Raw genomic sequence first — 20,189 nt, forward strand, 5'->3', positions numbered from 1 at the left:
TGTGAATGGAGAGGACGGCGAAGAGAGCGAGAGATACGGGAAGAGAAAAGAGTGGAAGGACAGAAAAAGAGTTGCTTGGCACACCAATAACACTAATATCATAGGATATTTTATATTAAACCCAAAGCTACGAGGGCTTTAGTCGCATATCAGGCCTGATCCAAAGCATGTCTTTTCAAATTTTTTCTTAAGGTAAATTTAGTAAATCAGTATTGTCAGTGTAGAAGCCCCACAGATATACTGTACTAGCTTTTTTTCTTTTTGATCAACTCTCCTTTTTGAACCTCTTTTTTTAGTGTAGTGAAACGTAGCATGCAAAAATATGATACATAGGATAATGATGTGAAAAATTTCGTCTATATGATGGAGGAAGATTGCTTGAAGAGTGAAACAAAGAAATGCTCCCTCACGTCAGCCTCAGAAAGTTTACCTCAGGAAAATCCTAAAAGAGAATGCTAAAAAATTGACAGGCAGCCTGAAGAAGATGATCATTCATTGCTATATATTTGTGGCTTTTCCATGTGATGGCGCCTGCATTTGTTATTTATGAAGAAACACCAAACAAAGCAGCGTAAATGTCCAAATACACATAGAATAAGAGACATGCCTTAACTTGGAAAAGATATCTGATCTTTATTAAAATAACATGAGGGGGATCTCAACATAAAGGTTACATTCTTGTCAAGAAAATACAATGAAACACTATCTCTCCACTGACATTAATCTTCCCCCTTTATGTGTAACATTTCACCCTGCCCTCCCAATGGATGAAAACTGTATACATGTTAACTAGTTAGAGAAGTCTTTGTGATGCACAGATATATCTGAGTTAAATTAAAAAACAACAGAAGAGACAGTTCATACAAAATTGTCATACAAATCATGAGACAAACAAAGAGCATTCCTTACCATCTCTCAGACTTTACTAACACAATATTAAAGGTATTTAAAATCTAAAACAGCCCTTAACTTGACCACCTTAAGGCACAGGGTGGTGGCAGTCAGGAGATGGGCATGGATCTGGGACCAGGTTAAAAGCCTTTTTATCTAACTAACACATAATAAGGTTTAAAACAGACCTTTGTTCAGCTACTGGAGGAGCATCAATCTTCTTAAAGCTTACATAGGAGCACCCGTGTCTGTACATCATCCAGTCAGTTACCACACAGGTTCATGAGGTTCATTTTGACATTTCTCAAAAACACTATTCCAACTGTTGTCTGCTAGCCTGTTGCACCTGCCTTCTTTTATTTAATAACATATTTATCTCTGGTAAACAGGCAATCTATTTAAACTCTCATCTCAGACAAAGAAATCAACATATATGGTAGCTGAACAGATCATGTACCAACTCGACTTCCCCCCACCTCAACACAGCCATCTACATCTTCTTTCAGTTTCTTGTTGTCATGGTTACAGAGTAAAGCAACATAACTGCAAGGCCTGACCAGAAGAGCTCCGACTCTGCTCTTCAACATGGTTGAGTGATCTGTCCTGAACGGGCTGCAGTGATCGATGACCAAAGGGAGGAAACTGTCTTTAAACAATTTAACAAGGCAATGATATGTATCTTCATATGTGTGTGTTGTGTTGTGTGTGTGTGTGTGTGTGTGTGTGTATCCATGTACGATATGTGAGCAACAAATACAATGACAGCATGTACATGTACTAAAGCATGCCTGTCAGTGTGTACGTGTCTGTGTCTTTCCGTCTGCCTCTGTTTGTCCATTTATTGCTCCATGTCTGTCCTACACGTGTGTGGTCACAGGTTTTCCCCGGGCTGGTACTGCGGCTCTGTGGCAGTGAAGTAATCCTCCAGGAAGGACTGCAGGTACTCAAAAGTGTGCCTCTCATCGGCCTCCCGCCTCCAGCACTGCAGCATCAGTTCATGGAGTGAGGCGGGGCAGCCCGGTGCACAGGGCATCCTGTAGCCCCTCTCCACCTGCTCCAACACCTCACGATTGTTCATGCCTAAAGGGGTTGAGGAGGGAGGGGGAATGTGAACGCAGGAGAGGGGAAGAGAGTTCAGACAAAAAGCGATGAATTAAACAGCACATACAGGATAAAGAGAAAAGTAAAAAAGTTTAAAAAAAAACCATGAAGTTAGAGAAAATAAATAAAATGCCCAGATTTGATGAAAACAGTAGAACTTACATTATAATACACTGACTTTATCACTTTCAATATTCAGTTTACTTAAAATATACGTCACAATATGGTTGCTGCTGAAGAATTAATCATACCTCAGATCCCACAAAAAAAACAAAAAAAAACAGGAAACATATATATACACAATATATTTAATAGCTATTATAAAGGGCTTTGAGTTTCAAAGAACTTTAAAAGAAATGATTGACAAAGTGTACAGAGTCTAGGCATATAAGCACACACAGCAACATCTTGAGTCACTCATCAATGAGTGGAGAAACATAACGAATGCAGATGCTTCCATAAAGCTGCAGTGCATGCTACAATTAAGCAGTGAACATCTAATCATTCTCTGCGGCCTGTAGAAAAATGCTGAGTAGGCCCAGTTGATTCTGCTTTTGTATCAAGATGGCAAGGGGAAAAGATTTAAGTGACTTTGAAAGAGGATTCATTGTCGGGGCACAGATGACAAGAGCTTGAGTCACAAAGAGTGCTCAACTGGCTCGTGTTTCAGTAGGAACAGTGACTAAAGTGACATCTGCAATTAGATCTATGGGAGAGATGTCAGTAAACAGGGTCGGAGATTGTAGTCGACAGCGCAAATTTGATGACCCCAATGCATTAGTGCGATATGTAAGGAAAAACAGAAGAGTAGCTCTTCCATAGGTGGATGTCAGTGAAGGACGTGATCAGGCAGCAAGAGGAGTCCGTCGACAATAACGTAGAGAGGGATATTATAGTAAGGTTGCAGTGCATAAACCTCTCATTAGAAGAGATGAATGCACATTTGAGATATCAGTGGTGCAAAAACCATAGGCACTGGTCTGCAGAGATGTGGAAAAAAGTGATATGGTCAGATGAGTCATCCCGCATCATAGTCTCAACAAGTGGGAGACTGCATGTGTGGCGTACACCAAGAGAACAGTACAGGCCTAAATGCTTAACCCCTATAGTGAGGGGATCCGGGGGCTCTGTTATGCTGTGGGAGGCATTTTGCTGCCATGGTTTGGGTCCACTTGTCCCTTAGAGAGAGGGGTCACTGTAAATCAATACAAAGTTTTTTCTGACTGATCACCTTTATCCTTCGATGAAATATTTCTACTCTGATGGGAGAGGTCTCTCCAGGATGACAATACTCCCATCCATCGGGCACGAGGGGTCACTGATTGGTTTGATTGGTATGAAAATGATGAGAATCATATGCTACGGCCTTCATATTCACCAGATCTCAACCCAATTGAACACCTGGGAGATTTTGGACCAACTTGTCCGACAGCGCTCTCCACCACCGTCATCAAAGCCCCAAATGAGGGAATAAGAATAAGAGTAGTGTCCATCCCTCCAGTGGAGCTCCAGCACTTGTAGGATCAATACCAAGGAGCAATGAAGCGGTTCTGGCGGCATGCGGTGGCCCAACACCTTACTAAGACGCTTTATCTTGGTTTTTTCCTTTAATTTGTCAACTGTCTGTATATTCACTCATTTATATTCACTAAAATACAATATAAAACAGCTACAAACAGGCAACAGTCCTTATCATCAGTTTTACCTGTTTTAGGATTTAATTTACCAGTTATGGTCTTTGATTATTCCCGTAATACCTTATCCAATTATTATAAGTCTCTCTAATATGTTTTATTACAAAATGGTGCTGCTATATTGAACATGATACTCCGGTAAGAGATTTTTAATCTCAGTTAGGCTCTTTTCTTGTTAAATAAAGCTATATTATTACATTGTAACAGGCAATAGTTCCAAATTTAAAATGTTTGTAGTAAAGGAACAATGCAAATCAAGTTTAATATAAAAACCCCAAATTAAAAATAATTTCTCAATTTTTTTTAAATCAGCAATTCTAGGTGTCAGTGTATCGATAACATTTTTCAAGCATTAGCCATTAAAATCAGTGCTTAATGACACACAGTTAAATCAGGAATGTATGGTTTAGGAAAGGGCTTGATCTGTATACTAATTTGTACAACAGAGTGGCAGGTTCTTAACTAATGTTTTCCCCTCCAACTCCATTTACTTTTGATGCACTGTTGAGCAGGACACTTAAGCCATAAAGTCTCCAGTACAGCCATTCAATGACCACCAGCGAAAACTAAAGTAAACTCTCCAACACTCCACCTTAATCTGCAACTACTTTCCCAGATTGTTGCTTTATAACAGCGTAGATGAAAAATGCCTAATAGGGGAGAATTTTCACTGCCAATCACGATGAATCCGTTACTGCGTGTGAAATTAAAACACAGTGAATAAACAGGTGTCATCTAGTACCTGGGTATGGCACACGTCCCTTAGTGATGAGTTCAGTTAGTAGGATACCAAAGCTCCAGACATCTGACTTGATGGTAAAGCGTCCATACAGTGCAGCTTCTGGAGCCGTCCACTTGATGGGGAACTTTGCCCCTGAAACCATGGCAACACAGAGAAGATGCATAATCATATAATTAGGATGGGTTATGTATAAAAATATAGGCATGGAGGCAGATGCAGACACTCTCAATCAACAAACTGAGCAAGCGTGGCTCTCACACACACACACACACACACACACACACAGTCACTTAATATCTCACGCTCTCACCTTGTCTAGCTGTGTACTCGTTGTCCTCAATGAGCCTAGCCAGGCCAAAGTCAGCAATCTTGCACACCAGATTGTCTCCAACAAGGATGTTAGCTGCTCGCAGGTCACGATGGATGTAGTTCATCCTCTCGATGTACGCCATTCCAGCTGCAATCTGAGCACAAAAAAAAACCTCTCAGATCTGTAGTGGAATCTTACTTTTAGTCTGTCAGTGTGTCTTTAACTAACCTGTGCAGCCATGTCCACCAGCTGAGGCAGCTTCAGGCTTTGCCCCTCTCCATCTTTTAAGAAGTCCAGCAAACTTCCTGAAAAAGAAAGAGTGTGGCATCTTTCACAGGCCCCATATTCCCACTGTGGTCAACACATCTGCTGCCATGTATCGCACTGTACTACATGGAGCGTACATCATGTATTTTTAATCATATTCTAATCAGGTAGGTGCTTGTAAATTAATACTCAGTGACACATTATAATAAATACTTTATTTTCTTTTCCATGAACACATCTTAAGTCTGACTTTTTGTCTCTTTCTTTTTTAGTGAACATTAAAGGAATATTTTGCCTGCCCCCAGGCCACCTCCAAGGGGAGGTCAAAGGTCATGCCCCAAGGAAGAGAGAAAAAATGTTGTATGTTTGGAACTGAGCAGGACATCTCAAATGTTTGTTGTCTTTTTTTAAATGGTTTAGAGTTAGAATAGGAGCCAAGTAACAAGTGAATCATTTCTGATGCAGGTCCAGATCCAGGTGCAGATGCAGGAATTTTTTTGTGGATTTCATCACACAATATGGAGCATTTCTAAAATTAAACGAAGAAATCTACCATTGGGTCCCATGCTATTAATACGATCCAAATGCAGATTTAAAAAAGTCAAAACATAATCTATGGTTATGTATTATTTTATTTCTATCAAATGTTTATTATCCTTGATCTCCATATGTACTCTTATAACAAATTGAGAGACTGTACAACCTTGGTGGTGGTATGAACTCTCCCAATACTTTTTGTCTATTTAAGGAAAAAAAACACTATCTGATATCTATGGAAGTGAGTGAGGTTTCCACCTAACAGCAGTGATTCATGATGTATCTACAGGACGTCACAGGCTTGACAGTTTACTCAGCCTGATACCTTGGCTCATGAACTCAGTGATGATGTAGATAGGCTCCTCAGACACGACGGCATAGAGCTGCACTAGCTTGTCGTGGCGAAGTCTCTTCATGATTTGAGCCTCCTCCAGGAAGGCCTCGGGGGACATGGTTCCTGGCTTCAGAGTCTTCACTGCTACCTTGGTGGTGCCGTTCCACATGCCTGGCATACAGACAAGGGGGTGTTAATGGACACGCAGAACATGGGGACACGCAGAGAGAGACATACTGTACAAGCATACACACCAGTTTCTTGGCATAATGACAATTGGATGTACATGCTAAATATATATAGGAGGGCACAAACACCCACACATAAAGATATATATAACAGAAATATACATCAAAAAAGAAGTCACACAATATGCATGCATGCAACACACACACGGTCAAACACCTGGTGCATGCAAATGACTGTTATCTTGGAGAGCATGCATGACATGACATGAGACAGGGTGATGTTAGGAGCGAGGGTGGTGTACTGGCCTTACATCAACACCAGCAGCACCTGAGCAACATGGACAGGCACAGAGCTTGGCTGGCTTCAGGGAGAAACTCTGCATGGCTCAGAAACCCAACAAACCGAGATTTAGTCAGGGAAACTATATGACAGCTTCAACAAGAAACTGCTCGTAGGTGTAACTGTAAACTCTTCCTGTGGGAATACCAGCTCATATGCGATTTATTGGGAAAAACAAACATAGCTTGCATACACTGACATAAATGGCCAGCCGCAGCCAGCATTACCAACAATCTTTGCTACAGGACAGTAACAGACACCACAGAGGATGATGCTGAGCAGATAGTTTTCCCTCTAAGCCTGTAGAGGGCATCAGAGGTTGGCGGCGTCAGTCTCACCCATCCACACATCCCCGAAGCAGCCCTGTCCCAGCTTCTTTTGCATGGACAGCGTTTCCCTGGGCACCTCCCAGGCATCCCGCCCAAGGCCCATGGTGAGCGGAGTGGAGTTGAGACAGGGCTTGGTCAGGTAATAACACAGCCCGTCATTACTGCCTAATTGTGGAGGAGAATGGAGCCAAGGAGGGATGGAGATGTAGGAAAAGGAAATGAAAGAGTGGGAGTAAGGGAAGGAGCAGGTGACGGAGAATGGGAGGAAAAAATGTGTAGTGAATGGTGGAAAGATGGGAGAAAGATGGGTGGGGGGGTGTGACAAAGAGGTGAGGTGAGATGATGAAACATGCACATGCAACAACAGGGGAGGAGAGGAACAGCTCTGCATACCTGGATATAAAACCCGTTTCACCTTCATTTTGATTAATTACCTGCTGCTTCTGTGTAATTGCTATCACATACAGGGATTTTTCAAGGATTTGTTTCACTGCTACAGGTTTCAATGAAAAACTAGCCCAGACTACATCTACCAACTCTGTCTGTGTGTTGTCTATGCGTATGTGGTACAATCCACATATTTGTTGCTGGTATAAGCAGGGACTCTGAACAACACAGACAGATAAACAGGGCTTTACAGAGTGTCTGGAAATGTTTACTGATGTTTGCCTCAACTGAACACAACCAAGAGTTAAATGTACAATGTGTAAATGCTCCTGTTTTAATATTTCTTTATCCAGGTATGCTCCTGATGTTACCTTCCCACCCCTTCAACATAGTCCTACCCATCCAGACTTCTCCAAACTGGCCGTTGCCCAGTTTCTTAATCAGCTGGAGGGATTCGCGGGGAATCTCCCACATATCCTTGGTCTTCACTGATAAGTCAGCCAGCTTAGGCATGCCCCGTTTACAGCTGCCAATCAAACGGCAGCACAGTCCTGCCGCTCTCTCTGAGAGCGAGAGGGAGAGAGGAGAAAGACAAAGCAGACAGGCAAAGAAAAAAGGAAACAAGAGGAAAAGAAAAACAGAGCAAATGCAGAGATAAAGGAAGAACAAGACAGGTCGCTTACGCAACTGACAAGTAAACCAAAAAACTAAAGTACAAAGACACAAGGAAATTTCAGCAAAACAGACAAAAAAAAAAAAAAGACTCATTCTGAGCAGCAGCGACATCATGTACAGATACAAAAGAAGACAATACAGGGGCCATATAGGAAGGAAAAACAAATATGCTCTGCCAGCAAGAGTCCATGATGTATGTGCCCACATCTCACGGGTTGCTTATGAGGATCGTGTCATGAAAAGTGCGCTCACTGCAGAGTGTTTGCTATATCAGCGCAAGCCACTAGGGGGCAGATTTAGACTGACAGAGAGCAGGGGAAGTGGAGGGTGTGAACCCTGCTTTTTTACACAAACTGGGAAACAAGCTTAAAAAGTCACGAATAGTCAGTGGTGGAAGAAGTATTCAAATCCTTTACCAAAGTGAAAGGGGTGAAACCACAATGGAAAAAAATGCTCATGTAAAGTAAAAGCTCAGGATTTAAAATGTATTATCAGAAAATGTACTTAAAGTATCAAAAGTAAGAACACTCATTAGGAACCTCTCAGACTTTTATATTATATAAATATTAGATTAGTAGATTATTACTTCCAATGCATTAACATGTAAGTAGCATTATAATGATGTAGCTGGTTGTTTCGTCTATAACAATGCATGATATTTTATAAACTGATCAAATGCTTTTTATGTAAAATCTGAATCTGCAAAGTAATTTAAGATGTCAAATAATTGTAGTAGAGTAAAAGAATAATGTCGCATCAAACGGAAATAAGTAAGTAAGAACAAGAACCACAAAACTGTACAGTACTTGTGTTAATGCACTTACTTTGCAGCACTGATAATAGTCTAATTATAAATCAAGTAGAAACAGAATAAGAGATTTAAACTATTTAGGGAATGATCAAGCAAAGATTCAAGGCTTTTCTGAGACTTAATGCATGGAAGCAGGAGCTTTGCAACAAGATACTTTGTTGAAATAACTTTTAAACATTTCCTCACTCTGAATGAAAAGCAGGAAATAGAGGATGAATTAGCGTCATGTGCATGTGCTTATATGTGTCACCTGTGTAGTGCTCTACCAGCTGCTGAACAGTGTCAAACTGGGATCTTGTGGTGATGTAGTAGCCACCGTTGTCTAGTTTGCGGATCTTGTAATGCTTAACGTGGTCTCCCTTGTTGTCGTCCCAGTCACGGATAGACAGAGAGTAAGCACCTGTAAAGAGATGGGAGGACAAAGAGGCAGAGTGTGAGGTAGGAGTGAGAAACAAAAAGAGAGGCAACAACTGAAAGCTTTTATTTATTTACAGCAGTAAGTCTCTATTGAAAGAGAGTATGTGTGCGTGTGTGTGCGTGTGTTTGTGTCTGTTTGCGTGGGTATGTGTGGTGTCTTTACCCTTGGTGGTCTCGCTCTCTCGTATGAGAAAAGTTCCCCTCTGGTTGCCATGGCCCAGCAGCTGTCTCTCCGCATCCTTCCTCCCCATCTTCCCAAAATACCACCTGTCACCATGACAACACATAGGTCACACCACAGCAAGAGGACACATCATGCAACCCTTGCCCTCGGACTTCATGTCAATCACTGAGAAAATCTCTCAACATTAACTATCAGTACTTAAAGCGCAGCATATGTCACTGCTTACTGCTCTGTGTGTGTGTGTGTGTGTGTGTGTGTGTGTGTGTGTGTGTGTGTGTGTGTGTGTGTGTGTGTGTGTGTGTGTGTGTGTGTGTGTGTGTGTGTGTGAGTGTGTGTGTGTGTGTGTGTGTGTGTGTGTGTGTGTGTGTGTGTGTGTGTGTGTGTGTGTGTGTGTGTGTGTGTGTGTGTGTGTGTGTGTGTGTGTGTGTGTGTGTGTGTGTGTGTGTGTGTGTGTGTGTGTGTGTGTGTGTGTGTGTGTGTGTGTGTGTGTGTGTGCGTGTGTGTGTGTGTGTGTGTGTGTGTGTGTGTGTGTGTGTGTGTGTGTGTGTGTGTGTGTGTGTGTGTGTGTGTGTGTGTGTGTGTGTGTGTGTGTGTGTGTGTGTGTGTGTGTGTGTGTGTGTGTGTGTGTGTGTGTGTGTGTGTGTGTGTGTGTGTGTGTGTGTGTGTGTGTGTGTGTGTGTGTGTGTGTGTGTGTGTGTGTGTGTGTGTGTGTGTGTGTGTGTGTGTGTGTGTGTGTGTGTGTGTGTGTGTGTGTGTGTGTGTGTGTGTGTGTGTGTGTGTGTGTGTGTGTGTGTGTGTGTGTGTGTGTGTGTGTGTGTGTGTGTGTGTGTGTGTGTGTGTGTGTGTGTGTGTGTGTGTGTGTGTGTGTGTGTGTGTGTGTGTGTGTGTGTGTGTGTGTGTGTGTGTGTGTGTGTGTGTGTGTGTGTGTGTGTGTGTGTGTGTGTGTGTGTGTGTGTGTGTGTGTGTGTGTGTGTGTGTGTGTGTGTGTGTGTGTGTGTGTGTGTGTGTGTGTGTGTGTGTGTGTGTGTGTGTGTGTGTGTGTGTGTGTGTGTGTGTGTGTGTGTGTGTGTGTGTGTGTGTGTGTGTGTGTGTGTGTGTGTGTGTGTGTGTGTGTGTGTGTGTGTGTGTGTGTGTGTGTGTGTGTGTGTGTGTGTGTGTGTGTGTGTGTGTGTGTGTGTGTGTGTGTGTGTGTGTGTGTGTGTGTGTGTGTGTGTGTGTGTGTGTGTGTGTGTGTGTGTGTGTGTGTGTGTGTGTGTGTGTGTGTGTGTGTGTGTGTGTGTGTGTGTGTGTGTGTGTGTGTGTGTGTGTGTGTGTGTGTGTGTGTGTGTGTGTGTGTGTGTGTGTGTGTGTGTGTGTGTGTGTGTGTGTGTGTGTGTGTGTGTGTGTGTGTGTGTGTGTGTGTGTGTGTGTGTGTGTGTGTGTGTGTGTGTGTGTGTGTGTGTGTGTGTGTGTGTGTGTGTGTGTGTGTGTGTGTGTGTGTGTGTGTGTGTGTGTGTGTGTGTGTGTGTGTGTGTGTGTGTGTGTGTGTGTGTGTGTGTGTGTGTGTGTGTGTGTGTGTGTGTGTGTGTGTGTGTGTGTGTGTGTGTGTGTGTGTGTGTGTGTGTGTGTGTGTGTGTGTGTGTGTGTGTGTGTGTGTGTGTGTGTGTGTGTGTGTGTGTGTGTGTGTGTGTGTGTGTGTGTGTGTGTGTGTGTGTGTGTGTGTGTGTGTGTGTGTGTGTGTGTGTGTGTGTGTGTGTGTGTGTGTGTGTGTGTGTGTGTGTATGTGCTAGAGTGGGACAAGAACATTTTTCAAGACTATAAGCTTGTCAACATCGCAAGCAGCAGTTGAGACCTCTGACAGTTCGCAGTGTTAATGGATGGCATTTAATTGCAGCCTGTGACATTCAAAGAATCCGCGTGTATGATTTACGGGGATCTACTGTTAGAAATGGAATATTATATTCATAATTATGTCTTCATTAGTGTATAATCAACTGAAAGGAATAATTGTTGTGTTTCGTTAGCTTAAAATGAGCCCTTCGTATCTACATAGGGAGCGGGTCCTCTTCCACGGAGACCGCCATGTTGCACCACCATGTTTCTACAGTAGCCCAGAACGGACAAACCAAACACTGGCTCCATAGAGGGCCTTTCGCATTTTTACGTAACCTGAAGGCCACCGTAGATTTTTCCTACACGCTTGAAAAGGGAAGGGTGAGGGGAGGGGTATTCAGTTGTTTGAAATCTGCAACATCACCACTTGATACCACTAAATCCTACACACTGGTCCTTTAATGTATGCAAGCAAAATTAATTACCTTTTGGGAGTCATAGCTGATCTCACATAACACATTTAAGACTGTTCACATATAGTTAACATTAATTTTTCATTTCTCGAGGCATAACTTCAGATATATATATAATTTTTTACCCCTATCAGGAGTGTTTTTCCCTAAGATACCATTTAATGTAATTAATGTGATTATGTCTGTGTGCTTTTGTACTCACGTATTGTTGATGATCTGAAATTTCTCTCCTTTCTGGAAAGTGAGGTCATCTTCAGTGCGAGCGTCATAGTCATACAGAGCTATAAAGAGAGTGACTCCACCAACTGCACACACACAAAATGTTTCCAGTTATACACTGAACTTCAGCAATCTTCTGGGGTCTTTTTTTTTTTACCGTTTTGACCCTTTAACAAGCAGCAGCCTGATGGTGGATCAGTCATTACAAACTCATGCTGTGCAGTCAAACATTATGAAAACTCACAACACATTATTTTAAATTCTAGTGTAGATTCCAAAGTTTACAAAGATACAAATATTTCAGGCTGAATTTTGGAGAAAATTTACATAAAATGATGTACAAGACATCTACATTTATATTTCCACTTAATGAAATAGTCTTGGGTTTGAATATTTCTTCAGTGGAACAAGATAAAATAAAATATGTATGTTATAGTTCCAGACAGTGTGGAATAAGATGATTTTTCCATTTGTAAAGCTAAAAATTAGGAAACTGATGTTAAATAATTTTAAATATTTTGGCATAGTGCTTTATACAAAAATAAGGATTCAGTATTATTTGGTCTCTACATGTTTATATATTGTTTTGTTTTGTGGGAGGGTGCAGAAAAAAGAATACGACAAAATTTCATGATAAACGTTGAACTTGATCTGTTATTAATTGGCAGACTCTACCTGTTAGTAGGTATAGTGACTTTCACCTTCTAGTATCTAAGTAATATAGTGAGATGATTGTACGAGGGCCTCACACACACACACACACACAAACACGCACACAGAGTGTTACTTGTTATGCCTCCAGGCCGCTGGTGTGTGTTGGTGTTGGGGAAGATGGTGCTGCACGAGAAGCCCTTGTTGAAGTCAGGGATGGTCTGAGTGGGGTCGGGACAGTAACGGCCCTGAGTCACGGTTAAGGAGGACCCCCCATCTACGTTGCTAGGAGACAGATCTGTGACTTCTACTGCTGCCGATGTTACTGCTGCTACCGCTTTGCCGGACTTCTTCTGCTTGCAACAGGCACACCCCATAATAACCAGCACGGAGATGGAGTCTATGGAGGGAGAATAGTGGAAGTAACAGACGTGACTTTTTCAAGATTTCTCTTGTCTTTATTGCTGCTTGATGCTGTAACACTTGTGATTCAAGCTGTATGCAGCTCATAAAAGCCTTTTTTTTAATCCTGGTATATGTATAATAATCCATAGCAAACAACCTGCTTGTTTACAGAGACAACAACAATAACAACAGGTTTGTTTGGAATAAAAATAAGAAGGAATATACAAATCCAAAATTAAAAGTCTGTTTAAAGGGGTACTCCAGCGATTTAGTGTTTCACCTCCATAAAAATAGATTTGTCAAAATCGAAGCAGCAGAGGCCAAGATACGCTGACTTTTATTCCATCGTATGTGTTGTGCCTCAAAAAGAACAGATCTCACATCTGTTGTAAGATCCAAGCCAAGTTATTTTTTCAGATTTTAAAAGAATTCCTTCAGTGCCACAGAAGACGTGATGAGTAGAACTCCTTGTAATGAGTAAACTGAACTACATGTGCAAAATCACTGCAGTGCCCCCTTAGTTACATTAATTACTTTACTACTTAATTAATTGTAGTATCACTGATTATCAACAAAATTAAGAAAAAAAAGAATCTAGTGGATTAGCACACCATTCAACATGAGAAATAAGTCAATTTTCACATTACTATAAGTAATCAATACCCCCTTATCTGTCTTCAAGAAAGAAAATTCAAACCTTTGACAATTTGGTAGAAAGTGAAAGCAACACACATTAACAACATACAGGGGTCAACCTAGTGAAAAAGGCACTAAAGAGAACTGCAAAGAGAGAAGTAACAAACTTTAAATAAAAACAAAACTTCCCTCGAGCTGGGGGGGGGGGGTTAACTTTTTCTTACCTGATGTCTTCCTCTGTCAGATCATCTGTCAATCACCATCGCCACTGGAAAAAAGAAGAGGGAGAGAGAGGGAAGAGGTGAGTGACAAGGGGTGGAATGAGAGAGCAGGGCAAAAAGAGCATGAGTGGCAGAGAACCAGAGAGGGAAAAGTTGGTGGAGAATGTGAGATAAAAGGCTTGAGAGCGGTAAAGCGTGAATAAAGAGACGTGAAGGGAGAGTCAGAGACAGCTCGAAATAAGGAAAGGCAGTGAGAGATGTGAGGTTAGCCACTTCCCTTTTTGCCGTGCAGTTTCAAGAGGGGTTACTCAGTCATTCTCTCTGGTCAACAGCTGTGTTTGAGTGTGTGTGTGTGTGTGTGTGTGTGTGTGTGTGTGTGTGTGTGTGTGTGTGTGTGCATGTGTGTGTGAGTCAGTATGCATCCGTGTATGTGTTTAAATTTGTGCTGAAATAGGCCTGTAAATATCATCAGTGGACGGGGGTGTCTGACACAGAGTGACAGTCGCTGACAATGTGAAACGTCTTTCACAAAGATCATTGTGGCGACGTGCACAAATGTATGCAATCCTAACTCCCAGTTTTGAGCAAACTGCATTGTTTCAATAGGACGTGTGTTGACAAAGCACAAGCCAGTGCCAACATCAAGAGGAAATAACATACAGAGAAGACTGTAAAACACTTTAATTGTGTACAGAGACGCCTGCATCCAGTCATCAACATGAGCTTTCCACAACAACATGAGGTTTTTTTGTTTCAAAATTGCCTCCGGTAAACCTGAATGTTCACTGCTAAGTGCCTTGCTTATGGGCGTTCTTTGAACTAGCCGTCCACAATTTATAATGTACACCTTGCTTAAAACAAAGGTTTCACGTTTCGGGAAATACTCCCTGGCAAAGAGTTATATGAAGATGGATACCACTCTCATGTCTGAAGAGTAAATATAAAGCTACGTACATCCAGGCGCCAGTTAGCTTAGCTTAGCACAAGGACTGGAAACGGGGAAACAGCAAGCTTGGCTGTTTCCAAAGGTAACAAAATCCATCTCCCAGCACCTTATAAGCTCATTAATTAACTCATTATATCTTGTTTGTTTAACCTGTTCAAAAGCCAAACTGTTCTTTTAAAATGCTGCAGTCTGGGACAATAGTCTTGTTTTCTGTTGATTAACTAATGGACGAATAGATTAATCACTTCAGCTCTAGTTGTTTCAACACTTTCAAAAACTGAACATTGTAACCTTCTTGAAGGTAGGATTTACTGCAGGACAGTTGTGTGAGACTGTATTTAGCAAAGTTACCTAATAAGCTGGCAACTGAATATAGAGTGGCCCTGGGATTCAAACGGGCAACTTTTCGAGCTGACTAAACTCCAGACTGCACCCTCCCCATCTACTCAGGAATGTGAGGGAAGTCACACACAGGACGAACAATACAGGTTATGGCAGCAAGGGACAAAAAAACAAAAGCTAGTCGTTTTCATTATGAAAAAACACCAGAGCCAGGTTTGTCCCATCCGCACGACGACACAATTTGCCGAAATTCCTCTCGATCTTTGAAGCAACAAAAGCTATTACAGGCCTCGTTTGAAAGAATCTGTTGCTCAGAGTAAAATATGCAAAAACTGTACGTGTACAGCAGCCTGCATGCACGCACACACTCATTCACTATCAGGTCAGCCATCAGGAGAGCTACAGGAAGGTAGCCCTGTTAGAGTTTCCTGTCCACCCTTCTGATAGCTCCCCCCTTTTCCTGGAAACTGAGAACACAGTCCATCCACACACACACACACACACACACACACACACACACACACACACACACACACACACACACACACACACACATACACAGACACACACACACATACCAAGCAGCTGCAGTGCCACAAACACACACACATCTTCCTTTTCTTTCCTTTTCTATTGCTGTTTTTCTCTACTCCTCCTGGCCCACACCCCTTCAACAATAACCTTTCGTATTCCCTCTCTCCACCCTTCAACTGGTAACTTCTCTCTTTCTCTGATAAACCACAGAAAAGAGAAGTGACAAAGGGCATAAAAGACGCCACTTCCCTTTCATCTTTATGCCGCCGCTGACCTTTCACTCATCTCCTCTCTTTTGGCTTTTCTAAGATTGGCAGACGACCACAGACAGGATTAGCACAATAACAGGGATATGTATTCACACACAAACACACACCACACACAAACACACACCACACACACACACACACACACACACACACACACACACACACACACACACACACACACACACACACACACACACACACACACACACACAGGGGAATGTTTACGGAGCAGCCGTACAGTCATTTTTCTCTGTTGGGTTCCTGTTGACCAAATGTAGTTGCTCTTGTCTGTCTTCCTCTCTGCGAACAGAAGCTATGATAATTTATAACTGGCCCCTGACTATTTAGTTGACCTGAGGTGTTTATACACGAAAGAAACACCATGATGAACCACTATTCATCCCTAAAGTTACATATACAGCAGAATACACGGCCCTCTTGATAAAGGCTTCACCTAGCAAGTATGCACCCAGATCCAAGACAGGCAATTGTGCACCTACATGCAGGTATATAACTTGTCAAGGTGCAGAATTAAATACAAACAAATGCATGTGCACTTCCTCATCTGTGCTATTTGATAACGATTGGGTTTACTTTTTAAATAAGCCAGAAAAAGACATTTGAGGCACTAGAGCAAAGTGTGTGTGTATGCAAGTGTGTGGGTGTGCGGTACTTATGATTGATGGCAAGATGGGGGTTCGAACTGCATACTTGTTGGTGCTTTTTAGGTGTGTGTAAAAAATGCCCCTTAAGTGTTCACAACAGAGAAATTTAAGAACAGCCTGAGTTCCTCTTTGCCTCTTGAAACAAAACAAGATACACTAGCAAGGCAAGCACACACCGTGCTACATTTTGGAAGAGTTCAGCTGAGAACGGGATTACACTTAGTTTGAATTATGTATGTTTAAAATCCTCAAGTATTTAAGATAGACAGCATTGCATTAAAAAGGTTCTCTAGTCATGTACACACAGTGCCTTTCACCTTGTATAAAATAGGCTTAGCCTACTGCCACCAGTGCTAACGCCAGTATATGGAGTAACAAAAAAGTGGCACAGTCAATATTTCACAATGATACAACTGTCATTAAAGATTGCCTCTATTTCCTAACAGTTTACACCTCAAACAAATGCTACTACCACAGACAAAATAGCAATATCTCTGTTAATCTGGTTCACAACTACACTTCATCTCACTGACTGGCTGCTGACTGTCTCGGCCAATTCTTTTTCTAGAAGCAGGCAAATACCTAGAAGAAATAATCATAATACTTTGTCAAACAGAAGCTGCTTCTTCTAGGGGGCAGAAGTGCGGCAAGGGTTTGTGATAAGTTTGTTGTCAACAGCAGGCCCATTTACAGCAAAGACTAATACTTGGGTATTAGTTAGTGTTCACGTGCTTGACACTTTTCAAGGGTTATTCCTCATTTTCTTAAATAGCTCTGATATTATGATGACATTCAATTTCCCCCCCTCCCCAAGGTTGTGAAATATTCACCCCCACCCTAATACAATGGAGGTAAACTAAATTTAGTAATTCACAGGCTTCACTGTAAATAGTTTTCACTGTAAATACTTTCGAACAAAAAAAAAATTTAAACAAGTAACAGGGACACAGTCCCCAGAAAGTCTCCATTATAAGTAAAAGTCCTGCATTCAAATTAAGTGAAAGTATAGAAGTATTATCAACAAAATGTACTTAAAGTTCCCTAAGTAAAAGCACTCATTATGCAAAATGACCCTCTTCATATTATTAAATTGTTGGACCATTATAATTCATGCATTAGCATGTAAGCAGTAGTTTAACATTGTAGTTTGTAATGGTGGAGCTCATTTTAACTACTTAATACTGTTGGTTTGGGTTGCTTTGTATGTAAAATCTTAATTTTAATCTTAACTGATAAATAAAGTGGTGGAGTAATATAGTAGTAGTAGTAGAAAGTAGCAGAATTAAGTAAAAAAATTAAGTAACTCAAGTAAAGTACAAGCACCACGTACAGTTCTTGAGTACTTAGTTACTTTTCACAGCTGCAGAAAAGTAATTTGCTGAATATTTGTATGCTCTAAAGAAAATAGGGAAGCAAATATATTCTGATCTACAGAGCATTAGCAGGCATTCAGTGTACTCTTATAAAATCACAATAGCATCGCCCTCCATCGTCACACTCGCAAACATTCAAATCCAAATTGACACACCCTTTCCTGCACGGTGGACTGCAGATAAGCTGCTCCCAGCGGGGAATTCACCATGGGAACACAGGGCAAAACACACACAATTGTTCAGGTCTGTAGAGTTTTAGTACTTTTACACCACTTCTGTGCTCGGCTAAGACTTTCTCCAGTCCTCCTCCTCCTCCTCCTCTTTTCCCTGTTTCTCCAGCTCGTTTCTTGCCTCCCGTTCTCTCTGACTCTCTCCCTCATTAGCAGGAAGCCCAACAGGATGCAGAGCGTGAGTGGGGCAGGAATGATAGGACAATGGGAAGCAGGCTGTCACCGAACCCTCACACGCCTAACAAATACTCATAGAGTACATACACACACTCCAACAGAAAGGGGAGGGAGACAGCACTGGTTGGGGTGGGGGCAATGGAAAAGTAAGGTGTCTCGGTCATCGGGACATCCTGTTTCCACATGAAGTCATCACTTCTTTTTGATACAGAGGACTGATGTGGCTTGTTGGAAAGCCTACATGAACATTTACATGAAGTTAGTTACCGGGGTCAAACAGTCGCATCTTGTTTCTTAGGCCTTAGGGGCTCAGGGCTTATTTCTCCGGGACCAAAACGAAGAAGAGACTTTCTCAGGTCAGGCTCGTGGCTGAAAACAGCATCATCAACATAATACATTCAGCTGGCGCCCTACACCCAGCAGTGTCCGAAGGTGCTAAAATCGGGCAGTAGGATTACTGCGAAAGCTTACTGATCGTAACGTCCATTTCTAGCCCCCCCGCCACTAAAAAACATACCCACGCCCCCTTCCTTCCTGCCTAACCCCAAGGCTAAAGACAGGAACTGATCTCGTAAAGAAACAGGAAGTGATGAAGTACGGCCTTGGACAGTCTAATCGCGTTTTTCCCCATCCGACCCTCAAAATTCCAAGACAACTCCTTCACGCAGATCCGAAAGAACTTTTCGGTGTTGCAAAACAAAGATTTGGAGATGGAGATGTGATTATACAACCCCCACCCGGCCTATTATGAGAGAATAAACACCTGCGCCAACCAGTCCATGTTAAGGCCACAGAAACACCCCAGATAGATGGACATGGTAAGGAAACACGCAGCCTTGCCTTTTCCTCAAGGTGGTTTCCTGTAGAGGTGTTGCCAAATAAATCACAGTCAGTTACCGAAGGAATATGCTGCTTCTGAAGAAAAATGAAGGTAATCTGACACACGGAGGGCGTCCGGCCTAAAGGACCGTGTTGAGAATTTACCTATCAAAAATGTGAGATGTTCAGTAGAGTTAGAGACAAAAATGTCCGCTTGATCACAGATGATGCAGACAGCCTTTGCCACAAATCCACATCCTATGAAAATTTAATTGTCTGGTTTAAATTTATTGACACTTTTTGATTTAAAACTAAATGTTCTACTGCTAAAAACGGATTAAGCCTTGTCTATAACTAATTGGCTTTTCATAGGAAGAGACCCCCCCCCCCCCTTAATGGACTTGTGACCACACTCTCTGGTAAGCTCCGCTCTTTCAATACAGCAATATTGGCAGTTTGATTTCTAAACATCCCCCTCTGCGGTATCTCTCCAGCAGAAGCGTGGACGTGCTGGTGGCCGCACTCGATTGGCTTCTCGCAGGCAAACTTCCTTTTATTTAACCGTGAGAACTGCGAAGTTACCCGGTTTTCACAGCACGTCGACAGCGTCCGGGCTGTTTAAAGGTGGACGGAAGGGGAGGCTGAGAAGAACCCCCTCGGTTCGTTCGGTGCGTTTACCTGCTAAGTTAACTAACTGCTTGGTAACTTGTTCTCAGTCTTTCACGGAGATGCGAGGAGTAGGCAGCTTCCTCCGCCGTCACAGAACAATGACAGAGTGAGTTAAAGTGAACAAATACACGTAAGAAGCGATGGAGGAGAACTACATCTCCATATTTCATGTATCACGTTTCAAGTGAGATCCCAACGGCTGCCGGTAAATCGTATGCTCCTCAGAAATCAACAAACAACCCATGTTCTAGTTAACGCCATCACTCGTATTTAATCAAGAGCCACTATGTGATAAACTCAGCGCACATACCCGACACGAAGCTCGTCGTTATCCCGGGGAATCCTGGCGTCAGGCGCGCGGTGTCCGGAGGCTCGCGGGACGCACGGGGGGGAAAAGCCGCGCGCTACTGCTGAGCAGCTCGAGTGAAGCAAAACGTGAGCGCGCGCGCCTCGTCCGGAAGGCTCGGGGAGCGGACTTCACGCGCCCGATGAGGACCACCCCGGACGAGCGCGCGCGCGCGGGCGCGTGTAGTGGACAGTT

At 42.5% G+C, this 20,189-nt stretch overlaps 1 protein-coding gene across 1 annotated transcript; it reads right to left on the reverse strand.

The window, feature by feature from the left end:
• Window positions 1-608: 608 nt before the first annotated feature.
• On the reverse strand, window positions 609-20,090 carry yrk (Yes-related kinase). Its single transcript, XM_040121860.1, has 12 exons — window positions 19,959-20,090; window positions 13,628-13,671; window positions 12,499-12,762; window positions 11,695-11,797; window positions 9,187-9,290; window positions 8,857-9,006; window positions 7,519-7,683; window positions 5,868-6,047; window positions 4,967-5,043; window positions 4,739-4,892; window positions 4,429-4,560; window positions 609-1,971 (listed from the first exon to the last, which is right to left on the reverse strand). Exons 3-12 carry the CDS (start codon window positions 12,737-12,739, stop codon window positions 1,763-1,765), a joined length of 1,515 nt encoding a protein of 504 aa, XP_039977794.1. The 5' UTR covers window positions 12,740-12,762; window positions 13,628-13,671; window positions 19,959-20,090; the 3' UTR covers window positions 609-1,762.
• Window positions 20,091-20,189: the final 99 nt, after the last annotated feature.

The sequence above is a fragment of the Xiphias gladius genome, chromosome 24 (genome assembly GCF_016859285.1).
Source record: "Xiphias gladius isolate SHS-SW01 ecotype Sanya breed wild chromosome 24, ASM1685928v1, whole genome shotgun sequence".
NCBI classification, from domain to species: Eukaryota; Metazoa; Chordata; class Actinopteri; order Istiophoriformes; family Xiphiidae; genus Xiphias; species Xiphias gladius.